General features: G+C 42.9%; 1 protein-coding gene across 1 annotated transcript; it reads left to right on the top strand.

Annotated features, from left to right (window-relative positions):
* The first annotated feature begins 271 nt into the window (after positions 1 to 271).
* On the top strand, positions 272 to 1,914 carry LOC115122992 (alpha-2B adrenergic receptor-like). The gene has a single exon (XM_065016527.1). The coding sequence runs from the start codon at positions 275 to 277 to the stop codon at positions 1,898 to 1,900; it is 1,626 nt and encodes a 541-aa protein (XP_064872599.1). The 5' UTR covers positions 272 to 274; the 3' UTR covers positions 1,901 to 1,914.
* The last annotated feature ends 17,685 nt before the right edge of the window (positions 1,915 to 19,599 follow it).

Raw genomic sequence — 19,599 nt, forward strand, 5'->3', positions numbered from 1 at the left:
TTTTCTCTTTCTCTGATTTTAATTCAATCATCTCGTGCGTAAAGTTCTAAGGGGGATGCCTCTTGAGCCCATCAGCCATGTCTCTGTTTCTGCGTTAGAGCCCTCCTCTTTGCTGCCCTCTCACTGGACAACGAGTCTTCCTCAAGGGATTAAGGTAGCAGATAACAGAAACCTATATATACATTTTTTTCACCTTCACTCACTCCAAACATACTTCATGGTCCCCGTGAGTTTCTGAATTTTCTCCAATATATGTGCTCCTGCTGGCGTCGCCATGGCTGCGGCCCCAAAAGTTACATGCCTGTCAGCGCCAGGGGTAAATGTGATTACCAACCTGAACCTCAGTGTCACCACCGGATCTGCCCCCTACTACAACCAGACAGCACTGCGAATCCCACCCTATTCCCCAGAGGCCACTGCGTTATTCGCAATGGCGATCACCCTCATGATGATCCTCACCATCGTCGGCAACATCTTGGTCATCATTGCAGTGCTGACCTCACGCTCACTCCATGGCCCACAGAACCTTTTCCTTGTCTCCCTGGCTGCAGCCGACATCCTAGTCGCTACCCTCATCATCCCCTTTTCACTGGCCAATGAGCTGCAGGGTTACTGGGCGTTCCGCTCACTGTGGTGTGAGATCTACCTGGCATTGGACGTCTTCTTCTGCACGTCCTCCATTGCCCACCTGTGTGCCATCTCATTGGACCGCTACCTGTCCATCTCCCGGCCCGTGTCCTATGGCATCCAACGGACACCAGCGCGCATCAAGGCGGCCATCGTGGTCGTCTGGCTTCTCTCGGCCGTCATCTCCTTCCCTCCTCTCCTCACCCTGGATAAGAGCAAGGGAGGGGTGGAGGTGTGTGAGCTGAACAACGAGCGTTGGTATATTCTCTACTCCACCATTGGATCGTTCTTCGCCCCGTGTCTCATCATGATCGGGGTCTACATCAGGATCTACCAGATTGCCAAGCAACACACAAGATGTCTGCCAGGGGAGAAACCCAACCCTAACAAAACCCCTGGCAACATGTCTAGCAACCCTCCTAGCAACCCCACACTTCCCCCCCCCGGACCTGTCATCATCCCCCAACTCAAGCCTCTCAGCCAACCACAGAACCACAAAGGGGAGGGAGGGAAAGCAGACAGACAATCTATGGACGCCGTACCTCTGAAGAGTCTCCCTGTCTCCTCCCCCTCGTCTCCTCCTCCCCAGAGTGAGACCCAGGCCAAGAGTCAACCCCAGACATCTTTACCAAATCCTGTCCCCACCTCACCCCAGCCTACCTCACCCACCGTAGCTATCTCCCTCACACTCCTCTCTCCAGATAGCCAACATGAGGAGACCTACAGACAGGGTGAGATACGGGAGGAGAAACATAGAGACACCCCCAATGATGACAGCTTCAGCTCTGGCTCCAAGGCAGAGACGAGGGGAAGAGGAAAGGGAGGGAGAGGGGGAGGGAAAGGGACAGTTAAGAATAATGGAGGATCAAAGTCTGGAGGAGCACCTCTCTCTTCTCTGACCTCTCACGAGGCCAAAAATACTGTAGCCACCCCCACCGGTACAGTGCTGGTCTCTGATAGGCCGGTGAAGCCACAGGCCACTCCCATGTCTCGGCGCAGGGCCATGGTAAACCGAGAGAAGCGCTTCACGTTTGTCCTGGCCGTGGTGATCGGAGTGTTTGTCATCTGTTGGTTCCCTTTCTTCTTCTCCTACTCACTGAAGGCCATCTTTCCTGAGACCTGCATGGTCCCTGCTCCCCTCTTCACATTCTTCTTCTGGATCGGCTACTGCAACTCCTGTCTGAATCCCGTCATATACACCATCTTCAACCAGGACTTCAGGAAGGCCTTCAAGAAGATCCTCTGTAGGGACACCAAGGGGACGTTCTTCTAGTGTGGACACTATGTAAGGACATCAAGTGGATGTTTATGTAGAGTGGATACTGTGTAAGGACATCAAGTGGATGTTCTTGTAGAGTGGATACTGTGTAAGGACATCAAGTGGATGTTCTTGTAGAGTGGATACTGTGTAAGGACATCAATTGGATGTTCTTGTAGAGTGGATACTGTGTAAGGACATCAATTGGATGTTCTTCTAGTGTGGACACTATGCAAGGACATCAATTGGATGTTCTTGTAGAGTGGATACAGATGGTACATGATTCTCTACATTGCTTGTTTTGCCACTGAAACTGTCTTAGCAACCAGGAAATGGTCGAGCAATTTCTGCATATTGCACCTTTAAGACATTGTCAGCTATACTCTGGTCATTATTTGAACTGGCTAGCCAGCTAGCAATGAATCAAAACATTGTTTAGAAAATTGCTTTTAGTTACCTTTCTTGCCAGCTTGACATTTACTGAATTCATTTTTAAACTGAGGGGTTTATTGGTGATAAAATAGAGAAGGGATGCTATATGGTGCATCAGGCTGCTGATTTTCTTTTTCATAACAACAACCGACAAGTTTGATGTTGGACGACAATAGAATGCTCATGCTGTCGCTACAATAATTTTCTACAGACATTACTGACCGTAAACCACCTTTAGAAGAACGTCCCCTTGGTGTCCCTACATTTGAAAATTACATCATGGCATTTAATTGAAGTATACTCGATTTTCGAAATGTTGCAATCTATTAAACATTCTTTTATTTCTAGAGTAGATACTGTGTAGAGACACCAAGGGGACAATCTTCTAGAGTAGATACTGTGTAGAGACACCAAAGGGACGTTCTTCTAGAGTAGATACTGTGTAGAGACACCAAAGGGACGATCTTCTAGAGTAGATACTGTGTAGAGACACCAAGGGGACGATCTTCTAGAGTAGATACTGTGTAGAGACAGCAAGGGCACGATCTTCTAGAGTAGATACTGTGTAGAGACACCAAGGGGACGATCTTCTAGAGTAGATACTGTGTAGAGACACCAAGGGGACGATCTTCTAGAGTAGATACTGTGTAGAGACACCAAGGGGACGATCTTCTAGAGTAGATACTGTGTAGAGACACCAAGGGGACTTACTGAATGTAATGTAAAGACAGATTTTAGTTTACCCGTGCAGGGAACCACAGACACACTTTTGAGTCTGTCCTTTGTTGAACATTGTGTTCGATCTGATAAGAAAAATACTGAACTTTGGAATTCTGGAATAGATGAACGTGCTCTGATGTACACATTGAGGGGCAGTGGAAGAGGAGGAAGGTGATGCAATCTGTCTGAGAAAAAGCAAACACCTTTACAGCTTGTTTAGCGATTGGCACAAAACAGGGCCATCAGTCATGAGGACATGTTGCTCAAATGACAGTATCACACTGCTCTTGTTGTTCCTCTGTAATTGGCTCTGGTTAAGAGCGTCTGCTATAAATGACTCAAATGTAAATGTAGAAGGAAAGGAAGGTTACACTCTGTTGATTCCATTGGCTGGCTGGGTAACTGCTACCCATAGCCATTACCTGTAGCCTTGTGACTGGCCACTATGAACTACAAGGACAGAGTGTGTCCATGATCACCTGGTATTTGTCCAGTTTGTCCAGCTGTCCAGCCTCTGTCATAAACTCATACACTACGGAGGATGTCTTTTAAAGGAACCAACCAGCTCTAAGGGTGTATTTTGAGTATCTGAAATGAACATTTATGTTTTTATATAAGTATGAAATGAATATAAACACATGAAAAGTTAAATATGGAATGGGTTGTTGATGTGACCAAGGCCTCAGTCATGTAATTCATTGGGGAATATAGGGGAAATACTGGTGTGTGTGTGTAGTGTAGTGGCCTAAGGGTTTTACTGGAACAGCGGAAATCACCCATGTTTTTTAATATATATATGAGATAAAGAACTCACAAGACCTCTCTCTGTCGCTGTCTCTCTGTCTCTCTGTCTCTGTGTGTGCATGCAAGGTTTACAGAGTGCATGCCTATGAATACACATTCTCCAATTCTGTGTGAACCAACGGATCCATAATAATTGATTTATTTAGACTGGTGTAATGTAAAAACATTGAATACATTCTAAATCTAAAGTGTACACTGAGTGTACAAAACATTAGGACCACCTGCTCTTTCCATGACATAGACTGACCAGGTGAACCCAGATGAAAGCTACAGTATATGACCCCTTATTGTTAAATCCACTTCAATCAGTGTAGATGAAGGGGAGTAGACAGGTTAAAGAAGGATATTTAAGCCTTGAGACATGGATTGTGTATGTGTGCCATTCAGAGGATGAATGGACAAGGACATTCAGCCAACTTGACACAACTGTGGGAAGCATTGGAATCAAAATGGGCCAGCATCCCTGTGGAATGATTTTGACACCTTGTAGAGTCCATGCCCTGACGAATTGAGGCTGTTCTGAGGGTACACTCAGTGTACAGTATTCCATATTTAGAAAAAACCATTGTGTTGACTGACTACATTTTGTAAACAAAAGACTGCAGGTCACCTAGCAGTTAAAGCGTTGGGTCGATGTGCCCATGACCAAGGCACTTAACCCTAATTGCACCAGGTTTGCTGTTGATAATGGCAGACCGTTGCCATGACCCCACTTTCTGATGGTGTCTCAGGGACAGTTGGGATATGCAAAAAACACATTTCTAATTCACACATATTATTTGACGCTTGTACATGTGTGAAATAGGACAAATATAAGCATCCACCAAATTATTATTAATGGGAAAATCAAAAAGAGTGACCTACAGGTAACTGCCAAAATACAATGCATTCTGAAAGTATTCAGACCACTTGCCTTTCTCCACATTTTCTTACGTTACAGCCTTATTCTAAAATTATTTATATTCAAATTTTCCTCATCAATCTACACACAATATCCCATAATGAAAAAGCGAAAAGTTTATTTACATTTTTGAAAATGTATTAAAAATAAAAACAGAAACCTTATTTACATAATTATTCAGACCCTTTGTTATGAGACTTGAAATTGAGCTCAAATTGGACATAATTTGGAAAGGCACACACCTGTCTATATAAGGTTGAACAATTGAACAAGCCAAGAGGTCAAAGGAATTGTCCGTAGAGCTCCGAACCAGGATTGTGTCGAGGCACAGATCTGGGGAAGGGTACCAAAACATTTCTGCAGCATTGAAGATCCCCAAGAACACAGTGGCCTCCATAATTCTTAAATGGAAGAAGTTTGGAATCACCAAGACTCTTCCTAAAGCTGGCCGCCCGGCCAAACTGAGCAATCGGGGGAGAAGGGTATTGGTCAGGGAGGTGACCAAGAACCCGATGGTCACTCTGACAGAGGTCCAGAGTCCCTCTGTGGAGATGGGAGAACCTTCCAGAAGGACAACCATATCTGCAGCACTCCACCAATCAGGCCTTTATGGTAGGGTGCTCAGATGGAAGCCACTCCTCAGTAAAAGGCACATGACAACCCACTTGGAGTTTGCCAAAAGATACCTAAAGGACTTTCAGATCATGGGAAACAAGATTATCTTGTCTGATGAAACCAAGATTGAACTCTTTGGCCTTAATGCCAAGCTTCACGTCTGGAGAAAACCTGGCTCAATCTCTAAAGTGAATCATGGTGGTGACAGCATCATGCTGTGGGGATGTTTTTCAGGGGCAGCGATTGGGTGACCAGTCAGGATTGAGGGAAACACCGATGGAGCAAAGTACAGAGAGATCCTTGATGAAAACCTGCTCCAGAGCACTCAGGACCTCAGACTGGGGCAAAGGTTCACCTTCCAACAGGACAACCACCCTATGCACACAGCTAGGACAATGCAGGAGTGGTTTGGGGACACATCTCTGGATGTCCTTGAATGGCCCAGACAGAGCCCAGACTTGAACCCGATCGAGCATCTCTGGAGAGACAAGAAAATAGCTGTGCAGTGATGCTCCCCATCCAACCTGACAGAGCTTGAGAGGATCTGCAGAGAAGAATGGGAGAAACTCCCCAAATACAGGTGTGCCAAGCTTGTAGCGTCATAACCAAGAAGACTTGAGGCTGTAATCCCTGCCAAAGGGGCTTCAACAAAGCACTGAGTAAAGGTCTGAATACTTATGGAAATGTGATATTTCAGTTTTGTGTTTTCATACATTTGCAAAAATGTCTAAAAACCTGTTTTTTCTTTGTCATTAGGGGGTCTTGTGTGTAGATCGATGAGGGGAAAAAACAATATAATCCAAAAAGTCAAAGGGTCTGAATACTTTCTGAATGCACTGTAAATGAAACACCAGCATTTTAATAGGGTGTTAGGCCACCATGAGCCGCCAGAACAGCTTCAAAGAGCCTTGCCATACTGTAGATTCTACAATTGTCTGAAACTCTATTGGAAAGATGCGACACCATTCTTCCACGAGAAATTTGGTGTCTGCGTCCTGATGGTGGCAGAAAACACTGTCTCAGGTGCAGCTCTAGAATCTCCCATAAGTGTTCAATTGGGTTGAGATCTGAGACGGCCATGGCATATTGTGAAATATCAGCAAGTAAAGCAGTCTACACCACTGAATCTTCTGCTAAACGTGCCCCAACAATTACCCCTGTTTCAAAGTCACTGAGATCTCTTCTAGCAATGGTAGCCAACATAATAGGAAACTGAGTACACTCAGCATTGTTATACATGGACCTAAGCATGATGGGATGTTAAATCCACACCCATACTTTATATCCCTCATTTACTCAAATGTTTCCTTTTTTGGGCATTTACTTGTAGATGCCAGGTTAATAGGACAAGCCAAAGATCTCTTCAGTGTTATGTGTATGTGTAAATGTATACAGTGTATGTGTAAATGTGGGCATGCCCGTGTGTGTCTGTTTGGACACAGTCCCAGGATCGCCTTGCCAGTTGTGTGTATCTCACAGGATGGGTTATTCATTATTTAACCAGGTTACATAATACATAGCTGCTGTCACATTCTAAACACCGCAGTGGTATGGAGCTCTTTAATGTCGTATAACACACAACTCCAACTCCCCAAGCACACTTCTATGTTAAAACAATTACACGCCATGAGAGTCAACAACGTTCTGTATAGCCTCCTGTTATCTAAGTCTATTAGATGGAAGACTCCAGACTGCCAAGAGGTTTGGACCTTTAAAACACAGGGTTGCTGGTTCAAACCCCATGCACTCCTGAAATTCCCTCTGAAACTAGATCACTCGGGAACCAATCCAAGGCTGCGTTTAGAGTATGAGGTCAAAATGAAGACTCAGTCACTTTGTGGTCCACTCAAGAACAGCACTAGACCCAGTGATGCTGCTCACTTTGAGGACTGTGTTTTTATTTGTTTTGAACATGAATAATACATTCCTGTTTATTTCTATTGTTCCGTTTTCTGTTTGTCTTCTCGTTGCAGTTAGTTCCCTGGCTCTATAGATTGATGCAAAAGTTGTGTGGTGTCTCTGAGCACAACACGCAGAAAGGAAACATCTTTGTGTGTGAGTATGTGTGTGTGATTCCAAGAACATATTCAAGGGCAGGAACAAAGGAAAAGGACAATACAGAACCTTCCAGCTCTATGGGTAACACAAACACACGCTCAAACGTGCTCACACATGTATACGTGTTGTCCTTTCAGAGAAGGAGCGTCCTTCATTGTCGTTCTTGTGTGTGTATATGTATGTTTGTGCATCATTCCTGTTGTCCTTCTCCAGTCCTCGAAGGTGTTCTCCAGAGTAGGCGATAAGGCTCAGGTCTGCTGGGGTTTCTAAATAAATTCTCTTTGATTAAAGCAAATAACCCTGTTACCATGGTTATCAAGGGGAAGTGCTGCTCGGGGGTCCACTGTGACACACTTAAATGTCACTCCACATTACCGTGGAAACTAATGGGGGATAGAATAAGGTCTGGGAGCCTGGGACTGCCCCCTACATACACATATGCAAGTACGCAGGAAGAGCATCAACTTATCTATACCTCTGAATTCCAATATAGATCGATCTCAATCTACATTATTTGCATCTGTCTGTGCAAGTGAATATACATCCTAATTGAAAGCAATGCAGGTATATCCTTTCTTAGACTTACTTGCCAATTCTATGGGAAACCCACATAATATTACCCAACCTCAGGTCAGGTCTTAAAGTAGCTGGTGTAACATCATTTTTTACCAGAGGGTCTCATAAAGGCTGGTGCCTCGGGGCTAACGCTGCTGTCCGGGATATGTCAGGGGCTCTGTAAGGCAGTTGTGAAAGGAACACTTTGGTTTATGTTGTTGTATTTCACACAAACACAAGTGTGAGTGCACACACACACACACACACACACATTTATACTGTTGTTTTGTGCTGTGTAGTCACTACTGGATGGACCACTATATCATCTAGTGGATAGCCAGGGGCACACTCCAACACTCAGACATAATTTACAAACAAAGCATTTGTTTTTCGTGAGTCCGCCAGATCAGAGGCAGTAGGGATGTCCAGGGATGTTCTCTGTTTCGTGAGTCCGCCAGATCAGAGGCAGTAGGGATGTCCAGGGATGTTCTCTGTTTCGTGAGTCCGCCAGATCAGAGGCAGTAGGGATGTCCAGGGATGTTCTCTGTTTCGTGAGTCCGCCAGATCAGAGGCAGTAGGGATGTCCAGGGATGTTCTCTTGATACGTGTGTTAATTGGACCATTTTCCTGTCAAAATGTAACAGGTACTTTTGGGTGTCAGGGAAAATGTTTGGAGTAGAAGTACATTATTTTCTTTAGAAATGTAGTGAAGTAAAATAAAAAGTAAAAAAGTAAAAGTAAGGCATCCCAAAAATATAAATTGTAAAGTACAGATACTACCAAAAACTACTTAAGTAGTACTTTAAAGTATTTTTACTTAATTACTTTACACCACTGCTTGTGGGGACCTAAAATCCCCAAAGTTCCCACAAAGATAGTAAAACAAGGAAAATGCTCCCTCGTGGGCACATTCCCCCTTAAAATAGCCTTTGTCCATGAGTACAAAGGCTATTTTAAGCTAAGGTTTTAGATTTAGGGTCACAATTAGGGTTAGGGTTAAACATGGGGTAAGTGTGGTTGGGTTTAGGGTTAGAAGTTTAGGTTAGGGTTAGAGGTTAAGGTTAGCGCTATGGTAAAGGTTTAGGTGTTAGGGAAAATAGGATTTTGAATGGAAATGAATGTTAGAAGAACATAACGTGTGTGTGAGTGTGTACATGAGCAATATGTTTTCAGTGCAGTGAATTAATGATGAACCCTGTGATTGCTAGCTGCTGAGAATGATTAATCCAAAGAATTCAGTGAGTTTTGATAACTGATGTTTGATTACATTTACTACTGAGACAGCAACTCTCCCACTGGGCACAAACTGGTTGAATCAACGTTGTTTCAACGTAACATCATAGATTTCACCTGGATTCACCTGGTCGCTATGTAATGGAAATAACAGGTGTTCTCAGTGTTTTGTATACTCAGTGTATATATGTTCTCAATAATGTAATAATCTTGTTTAATACCCACTATATTTTTGGGAACATTTATAAATTGTACGACTATCTTTAGTTTTTCATGAGTGGAGTTACTACCATACAGATGTAGGAATCTATTTGAACAAACCTAACACAATGGTCAATCTAAGTGCTGGGCAGAAGTTCAGGGGTGTGTCAGAAATGTTGTTGCTATTTTCACAAGCACAATTATCAGCACAGTTGCTGGCGTTGGCGTGAAAGGCCTGGGTCTTGAAGAATAAACAAGTTGTGGGTGTGTCGAGGCGTGGCCCCTCACTGGCCAATGAGCTCCATGGTTGAATATGCTGTTGCTTCAAGTTGTGTATTTACGATATTTTATGTATTGCCTTGGAATCAACTCCAATTCCAATGTTAGTTCATTATAGTTTGTTAAACAGCTTATAGAAACACATGAACAAAATGTAGATCTATCACATCTTTGCAAAATATGTTAACTTGAAACTGATTGCAGTCCACGTTTTTCTTAGTAATTGCATGGCTTCAATGTGGAAATACCTTTGTATATATAATGTATGTGGACACCTCTTAAAATTAGTAGAATTGGCTATTTCAGCACACAACCATGCAAACAACCATGCAATTTTTTAGCACACAACCATGCAATCTCCATAGACAAACATTGGCAGTGAAATGGCCTTACTGGAGAGCTCAGTGACTTTTAACGTGCCACCGTCATAGGATGCCACCTTTCCAGCAAGTCAGTTTGTGGGATGTATGCCTTGCTAGAGCTACCACTGTCAACTGTAAGTGCTGTTATTGAGAAGTGGAAACGTATAGGAGCAGCAATGGCTCAGCCATGAAGTGGTAGACCACACAAGCTCACAGAACGGGACCGCCGAGTCCTGAAGCGCGTTGCAACACTTACTATTGGAGGCAAAGTCAGCAGCTTAATGAAATGGGTTTCCATGGCTGAGCAGCCACACACAAGCCTAAGATCCTCATGTGCAATGCCAAGCATCGGCTGGAGGGGTGTAAAGCTTGCAGCCATTGGATTCTGGAGCATCGTTCTCTGGAGTTATGAATCACGTTTCACCATCTGGCAGTCCAACGGACGAATCTGGGTTTGGCGGATGCCCTGCCAGGAGAACACTACCTGCCCGAATGCATAGTGCCAGTTGGGAAGTTTAGTGGAAAAGAAATAATGGTCTGGGGATGTTGTTCATGGTTCGGGCCCCTTAGTTCCAGTGAAGGGAAATCTTTTAGTGGAAACATTTAGTGGAAAGCCTTCCCAGAAGAGTGGAAGCTGTTATAGCACCAAAGGGGGGACCAACTCCACATTAATGCCCATGATATTGGAATGAGATGTTTGACGAACAGGTGTCCACATACTTTTGGTCATGTAGTGTATATATACTCAACAAAAATATAAACATGTCAAGTGTTGGTCCCATGTTTCATGAGCTGAAATAAAAGATCCCAGAAATGTTCCATACACACAAAAATCTTATTTCTAAAAATGTTGTGCACAGATTTGTTTACATTCCTGTTAGTGAAAATTTCTCCTTTACCAAGATAATCCATCCACTTGACAGGTGTAGCATATCAAGAAGCTGATTAAGCAGCGTGATCATTACACAGGTGCACCTTGTGTTGGAGACAATAAAAGGACACTCTAAACTGTGTCGTTTTGTCACACAACACAATGCCACAGATGTCTCGTCGTTTTAGAGACCATGTGTAACCATGCCAGCCGCAGACCCGTGTAACCATGCCAGCCCAAGACCTCCACATCTAGCTTCTTTACCTGCAGGATCGTCTGAGACCAGCTGATAAAATTGAGGAGTATTTCTGTCTGTAATAAAGCCTCATTGTAAAACTCATTGTAAATGGCAGGGCCTGGCTCTCCAGTGGGTGGGCCTGGCTCCCTATGCCCTGGCAGGCCCAGTCATGTGCACCTGCCCAGTCATATGAAATCCATAGATTAGGGCCTAATTTATTTATTTCATCTGACTGATTTTCTTATATGAACCCAGTGAAATCGTTGAAATTGTTGTATGTTGTGTTTATATTTTTATTCAGTAAATACATAGCATTCACACTGATATAGGGGCTAGGTCTACTGTAAATTGCATTATGGCTGAGCATGGACATGCCAAACATTGTCAATAATAAACAAGATGAAATTAATTATTGATAAGGCCTAAAAAGAGAGTGAATAATTCTAATCAAATTTTAAACACAACGATCCAATATAAAGAGAAAGGGAGGATGTCCACTCACAGTTATACTGCTCCAAAATAGAATGTTTGGTATACATTTTCAAACCATCTTACAGATCGCATTCACACTTCTCTAAAACGTGCATTGCATGCGCGCCACGGATGTTCTCACCAAGCCAGGACAGTTAATCATTCAAATACGTTTTTTGTTAATTAAATTAAATGAAAAAGAAACAATTGTTACAGGAAAATATCTTCTAAATACGATGTTGACCTGTATTCGCCGAGGTTCTCATCTTTCCATTTCTCGTTTGATGATGGGCATGGACACATGTAGCCTACATCATGGAGGGGGTTTTACTCACGTCCAAAACATGGCTACAATAACGTAGGCCTACCTACAATACATAGGTAAAAAGGGAATGTCAGCTCACTGTTTTGCTCCTCTCCAACTTAGATTTGAAAACTGAACGCTTTGGTGAGTAAGATTTATTTCCAAGCGGTCTCACGAGCCAAACACTTTATCAATGGTTTTGACTAGTTGATTACATTGGGCAATACAAAAAGAATACAGCCTTCATTGAGAGGAGGATATGCTTGGTTTTTAATCAAATAAAGCGAAATGGGGAAAAAAATTACTGTTTTATGTTTCTAAATAGGAAGTATAAATGCACGAAAAGCACATCTTGTTCCATATATAGAACCCTTTGAAGAACCCTTTTCGTTCCATGTAAAAGCATTTTGGGTTTCCACGTAGAACCCTTATTACAGAAGGTTCTACATGGAACTCAAACGGATTCTACCTGAAGAACCTTTTTGGAACACCTTTTTCTAAAAGTGCATGCGTTTCCGCTATCAAAATTCATGCCTTAACCAACTGCCTGAAATGAGCACTTTGGATCCCATTTTTAAGGACAAGACTCAGATATTTCCCCCCTCCCATCTGAGCGCAAGCGAGCTGATATAAGCAGTGGTGTAAAGAACTTAAGAACAAATACTTTAAAGTACTACTTAAGTCGTTTTTTCAGGTATCTGTACTTTACTATTTATATTTTTGACAACATTTACTTTTACTTCCTAAGAAAATAATGTACTTTACACTCCATACATTTTCCCTCACACCCATTTTGAATGCTTAACAGGAAAGGAAAATGGTCAAATTCACGCATTTATCAAGAAAACGCCCCCAGTCATCCTTACTGCCTCTGATCTGGTGGACTCCCTAAACACAAATGCTTAGTTTGAGTGTTCCCCTACCAATCTGAAAATTTAAAAAACAAGAAAATCGTGCCATCTGCTTTGCTTCATATAAGGAATTTGAAATTATTTTTTTATTTTACTTTTATATTTTAGCAAACACATCTACATTTGATACTTATGGATATTTAAAACCACATACTGTTAGACTATTACTCAAGTAGTATTTTACTGGGTTACTTACATTTTTACTCGAGTCATTTTCTATTAAAGTATCTTTACTTTTACTCAATTATGACAATTGGGTACTTTTTTCAACACTGGATATAAGACGGATAAATTGAAGAATCTGGCGTAAAAGCTGGAAAATTCCAGTTGCGCCAGTTTTTACATGACAAAATTGCGTCTGACACATTTAGCATCGCTTTAACGGCAGCCGTATTGTCACTGCAAAATAATCCTGCAGAAACAGAATTTGAGCATTTAGATCATATGTTGCTTGATCGGTGGTTAGGTTTTTAGCTGGACAAAATTAGACTACATGTAAAGTGCATTACTGTTAAATGAATCGCGTGTTAGAGCGGATTGTCAGCATATCACAAAGCTTATCTGCATTTCCTGCGGTACAAGAACATTCTCAGCAACCCTTTAACCCTATTTCATAACCACATGTTGTTTCTGTTGTTCTCCCCTCCACCGTCATAAAATGCAGAATCTTCAGACTACTACATTTAAAACACCCATTTGTTATTCCGTCATCATGATTTGATCTGTGTTTCTTTGCCACGTCTGCTAGCTCAGCTCTGGCACTTCAGTCCCCCAGCAACTCAGAGCAAACCAGATTCTATCATTGCCAGGGTACAGCTAGGTGTTTTTTTGTTTGATTTATAGTGAAACATGTGCAGGTTGATGTGTATTGTCATGAATGCTGCCCTGCAGGCAGAACTAAGCGATGTATGCCAGATGGGCCAGCTGCAAAGTCAAAAGTGGCTTTATTGAAGGAATTATAAGGCATGTGATTCCAGGTCATCTCATCATCTGTGAGAGTCTGATTCATAACATTATTATTATGATTTGGAGCAGAATAAAGATTACTATCACCCATGGCTGATGTCATGAAGATCTTCAGGGCATTCCATTTTACTGGGCTCTTGGTAGTCAGAGAGAGAGAGAGCAAAGAGAGAGAGAGAGCAAAGAGAGAGAGAGAGAGAGAGAGAGCAGAGAGAGCAAATAGAGAGAGAGCAAAGAGAGAGAGACAGTGAGTCTTGCCAGTCCTCTAATTTAATATAATGGGCAGGGCTAATACTGTCATACTCTTTGTAGATCACCATTAATATCAATAGAACATATACACTGAGTACATTAAGTACACCTGCTCTTTCCATGACATATATTGACCAGGTGAATCCAGGAATCTATGGTCCCTTATTGGTGTCACTTGTTAAATCCACTTCAATCAGTGTAGATGAAGGGAAGGAGACAGGTTAAGGGAGTATTTTTAAGTATTGATACAATAAATTGAGATATGGATTGTGTATGTGTGCCATTCAGAGGGTGAATGGGAAACACAACATTTTGAAGTGCCTTTGAACTGGGTATTATAGTAGGTGCCAGGGCCATGTGTTAAGAACTGCAATGCTGCTGTTTTTTTCTTTTCACACTCAACAGTTTCATGTGTGTATCAATAATGGTCCTCCACCCAAAGGACATTCAGCCAACTTGACACAACTGTGGGGAGCATTGGAGTCAACCTGGGCCAGCATCCCAGTGGAACACTTATTCTTATCTCTTACTTTTTTAGGTATATTCTTAAAACGTCATTCTTGGTTAATGGCTTGCTTGTAAGTAAGCATATCACTGTAAGGTCTACACCTGTTGTATTCGGTGCATGTGACAAATAACATTTGATTTGATACATCCTTGCATGTGACACTGTTCAATCCACGATTGTCACAGCAACCCTTACACTGCCTGTCACGTCTACTCCCGCTCCTCCCCTCCGGCGTTCAACGTCACCGGTTTACTAACCACCGGCCCTGGGATTAATCATTACACACACCTGGCATCAAGCCTTAAACTGCCTGTCACGTCTACTCCCGCTCCTCCCCTCCGGCGTTCAACGTCACCGGTTTACTAACCACCGGCCCTGGGATTAATCATTACACACACCTGGCATCAAGCCTTACACTGCCTGTCACGTCTACTCCCGCTCCTCCCCTCCGGCGTTCAACGTCACCGGTTTACTAACCACCTGGGATTAATCATTACACACACCTGGCATCAAGCCTTACACTGCCTGTCACGTCTACTTCCGCTCCTCCCCTCCGGCGTTCAACGTCACCGGTTTACTAACCAGCGGCCCTGGGATTAATCATTACACACACACACCTGGCATCAAGCCTTACACTGCCTGTCACGTCTACTCCCGCTCCTCCCCTCCGGCGTTCAACGTCACCGGTTTACTAACCACCGGCCCTGGGATTAATCATTACACACACCTGCACATCATCATGATACTCACCTGGACTCCATCACCTTTCTGATTACCTCCCATATATCTGGTTCTTTCCTCAGTCGGCATTGTTCCTGTGTTTATGCGTAGACGCTACTGTTATGGTGTCTCGTTTCATGTTTGTTGTTTAATTAATGTTGCACCTGCTTCTCGACTCAGCTACACTGCCGTCCTTCTTAATGGTCACTGCAGGTGATGCTCACATGGGCGGTGGGTCTTCTTAAGGATTGCCTGGTAAACCTGAGGGGAGATGCATCAGTGGTACTGCATGATTTGTTTTTTTTTGTAATTATTTTTTTTTACCCCTTTTCCGTGGTATCCAATTGTTATAGTAGCTACTATCTTGTCTCATCGCTACAACTCTCCCGTACGGGCTCGGGAGAGACGAAGGTTGAAAGTCATGCTTCTTAACACAGCGCGCATCCAACCCGTGCGTCACCCCACGGACCTCCCGGGCGCGAACCCAGGGACTCTGATGGCACAGCTGGCGCTGCAGTACAGCGCCCTTAACCACTGCGCCACCCGGGAGGCCCTCGGTACTGCATGATTGGCTCTGCATCCCCTGTCTATATCCGATGCTTGACCTGGTCTGTGTAGCCAAAAGTGTTGTCTGTGTTGGAGAACATGTCAGAGCAACTGAATTAACTGACTCCTCTGTGGTTCATTAAGTGCTCAAAGTCCACATCCACAGAGACCGGAAGATACTGGACTTGACTGTACATAAGACTGGTTGGGTCTGCCTCTTCATGGGTTGACAGATGAACATGCAACTCAATTTCTTGTTCTTCAAACACTGCAAAGTCTGGGGCACAATCTCTGCAGGCCTGCTTATCTCAACCACTCTGGCTCGTGGATGCAAGTGTACACTAGGTAACACATATTATATTCAGTGCTGACTTTTCCCAGACATTTGCAATCATGGTAAACACTGCACGTCGGCTCAAGTGTAGATTACCTGAAAAAAATATTATAGTGCGCTGCTCTATAACGTGCATTAGATTGAGTCCAATTGTCTTTCTCTGAAAACCATGATTGTATTCAAGATGTTTTCTCGATCTTCTCCCTCATTGAATCTACAATAGAGACACCACTTACCCCCCCCCCCCCCCCCCCGAATAAAAGATCCGCGTCAGAAGACCACACTGTCATTGCCCACATAGCTCCTCCATTGTGTGTCTGTCTCTCAGTGCTGTACGTGGGTGCTGTGATGTCTGTCTCCTACGTGAGCTGCCATTATGTTTCTGTTTCCTTGTCATAGTGAATTGTCCCTATTGGGGTGGTGCAACTGTAGGAGCCTGATGAGCCATCATGGGGCTTGTATGACTTCTGCTACCTGGGAGATATACTGTCTCAGTGGCTCTTTAAGCAGTGTTAAGGTAATTTGGTGAACAGTTAGAGCAGAGAATCATCTGAGTCTCATTTGTGCTTCTCTCTTGCGTACAACCTTTTTTGCCTGCTGTTTCTGTTATTCTCCTTCTCTAAAGGGGGTAGAGTGTTCATTTCCTCAAAACACACACACCACAATGCAGGCTACATAAATGAGATTCCTAACATTCCAACAGTGGCACGGCTCCTATACAAAAGTTATCGACTGGCGTCGCCATGTGAGAGGTATGTAGTAGTTATGTCTGCTACAGACCATTACAGTCATAGTTATAGCTGCCTGTAATATATACAGTGGACAGTAGCTGTTCAGGTATGGACCACTTAAGTTATAGTTATAGCCGTACCCCCGCCACACACACACACACACACACACACACACACACACACACACACACTGTGGTACCGTAACCATATCAGGATACAAGCAGTGCTCTGTGTTCTACGTAACTTCACCACATTCTTCAGTAAGTGTGTCAGGCTGGGGATGAAGGATTCTGAATGTGTGTGTTTGGAGGATGTTGGAGTAAAATCATATCAAATCAAATTTTATTTGTCACATGCGCCGAATACAGTGAAATGCTTACTTACAAGCCCTTATGCAACAATGCAGTTCAATAAAAAAAATATACATTTTTTATTTTTTATTTCACCTTTATTTAACCAGGTAGGCTAGTATAGAACAAGTTCTCATTTACAACTGCGACCTGGCCAAGATAAAGCAAAACATTAGGACACAAACAACAACACAGATTTACACATGGAATAAACAAACATACAGTCAATACCACAATAGAAGAAAGTATATATGCAGTGTGTGCAAATCAGGTAAGATAAGGGAAGGCATTAAATAGGCCATGGTGGCAAAATAATTACAATTTAGCAATTAAACACTGGAGTGATAGATGTGCAGAAGATTAATGTGCAAGTAGAGATACTGGGGTGCAAAGGAGAAAAAATAAATAACAGTATGGGGATGATGTAGTTGGATGGGCTATTTACAGATGGCCTATGTACAGGTGCAGTGATCTGTGAGCTGGTGCTTAAAGTTAGTGAGGGTGATATGAGTCTCCAGCTTCAGTGATTTTTGCAATTCGTTCCAGTCATTGGTAGCAGAGAACTGGAAGGAAAGGCGACCAAAGGAGGAATTGGCCTTGGGGGTAACCAGTGAAATATACCTGCTGGAGTGCATGCTACGGGTGGGTGCTGCTATTGTGACCAGTGAGCTAATAAGATAAGGCAGGGCTTTACCTAGCAAAGACTTATAGATTACCTGGAGCCAGTGGGTTTGGCAACGAATATGAAGCGAGGGCCAGCCAACAAGGGCATACAGGTCACAGTGGTGGGTAGTATATGGGGCTTTGGTGACAAAACGGATGGCACTGTGATAGTCTGTATCCAATTTGCTGAGTAGAGTGTTGGAAGCTATTTTATAAATGACATCGCTGAAGTCAAGGATCAGTAAGATGGTCAGTTTTACGAGGGTATGTTTGGCAGCATGAGTGAAAGATGCTTTTTTGCGAAATAGGAAGCCAATTCTAAATTTAATTTTGTATTGGAGATGCTTAATGTGAGTCTGGAAGGAGAGTTTACAGTCTAACCAGACAACTAGGTATTTGTAGATGTCTACATATTCTAAGTCAGAACCGTCCAGAGTAGTGATGTTGGACGGGCGGGCAGGTGTTGGTAGCGATGTGCTGGTAGCGAAATTGATTTAAAGTTTTAAAAAGTATCACAATAAAATAACATTAAGAGGCTGGAAACAGTGAGGACAGGGGGGCAATGCAAACAGTCCGGTGTGGCCATTTGATGAATTGTTCAGCAATCTTATGGCTTGGGGGTAGAAGCTGCTAAGGAGTCTTTTGGACCTAGACTTGGCACTCTGGTAGCGCTTGCCGTGCGGTAGCAGAGAGAACAGTCTATGACTCGAGTCACAAGGCACCCGGCATTATTACTGCATTACACACCTCACTGCACAGAACACATGCACACACACTACATTGGGATTTTTTCAGTACAGGTGCATCAAAGCTGGGACAGAGAGAATGAAAAACAGCGTCTATCTCAAGGCTATCAGATTGTTAAACAGGCACCACTAGCACAGAGAGGCAGCTGCCTACCTACAGTCTTGATATCATTGGCCACTTTAATAAATGGAACACTAGTCACTTTAATAATGCCACTTTAAGAATGTTTACATATCTCGCATTACTCATGTCATATGTATATACTGTATCCTTCACTATCTATTCTTTACTATCTATTGCATCTTAGCCACTCTGTCACTGCTCATCCATACATTTTATACTTATATATTCTCATCCCATTCCTTTACTAGATTGTGTATTAGGTTTTGTTGTGGAATTTGTTAGATATTACCTGTTAGATCTAGAAGCATAAGCATTTAGTTACGCTCGCAATAACATCTGCTAACCATGTGTATGTGACCAATACAATTTGAAGTAAAGATTTGTCACAAGAATTTTAAATCCCAATGATAATAACTAACCAGCAATAGCTTTGACCAATCCCCGAGGTTTGTAAGACCATGGGTATAATAATAATTAGGCAAAGACTCAGCTTATGCAAAAGGTTAGTACAGTTTATTCATGAGAACGTTCTAAAGTCAAGAATGCAAACACAGTCTTTATAACACACACAAAGTTAAAATCTTAAACTGCGCCTTGCTCAGACAGTCTGTGTTTTTCCACTACACAGACACATTGTTTAGTCTGCAACATGTTTCATAATTTTCTGCAAGCCAAACAGTTTCTCCCCTCCACGGCTGGAGACAGAATGTCCATGTAAGGAACACAGTATTACAACTTGTCTGTCGATAGCTCCTCTTATCATTTGTTTCCCACTTCCACCCTGCTTACATACTAAAAAGGAACAAAAGGTCATTGTTCTAA

Source organism: Oncorhynchus nerka, unplaced genomic scaffold (genome assembly GCF_034236695.1).
Source record: "Oncorhynchus nerka isolate Pitt River unplaced genomic scaffold, Oner_Uvic_2.0 unplaced_scaffold_30___fragment_2___debris, whole genome shotgun sequence".
NCBI lineage: Eukaryota > Metazoa > Chordata > Actinopteri > Salmoniformes > Salmonidae > Oncorhynchus > Oncorhynchus nerka.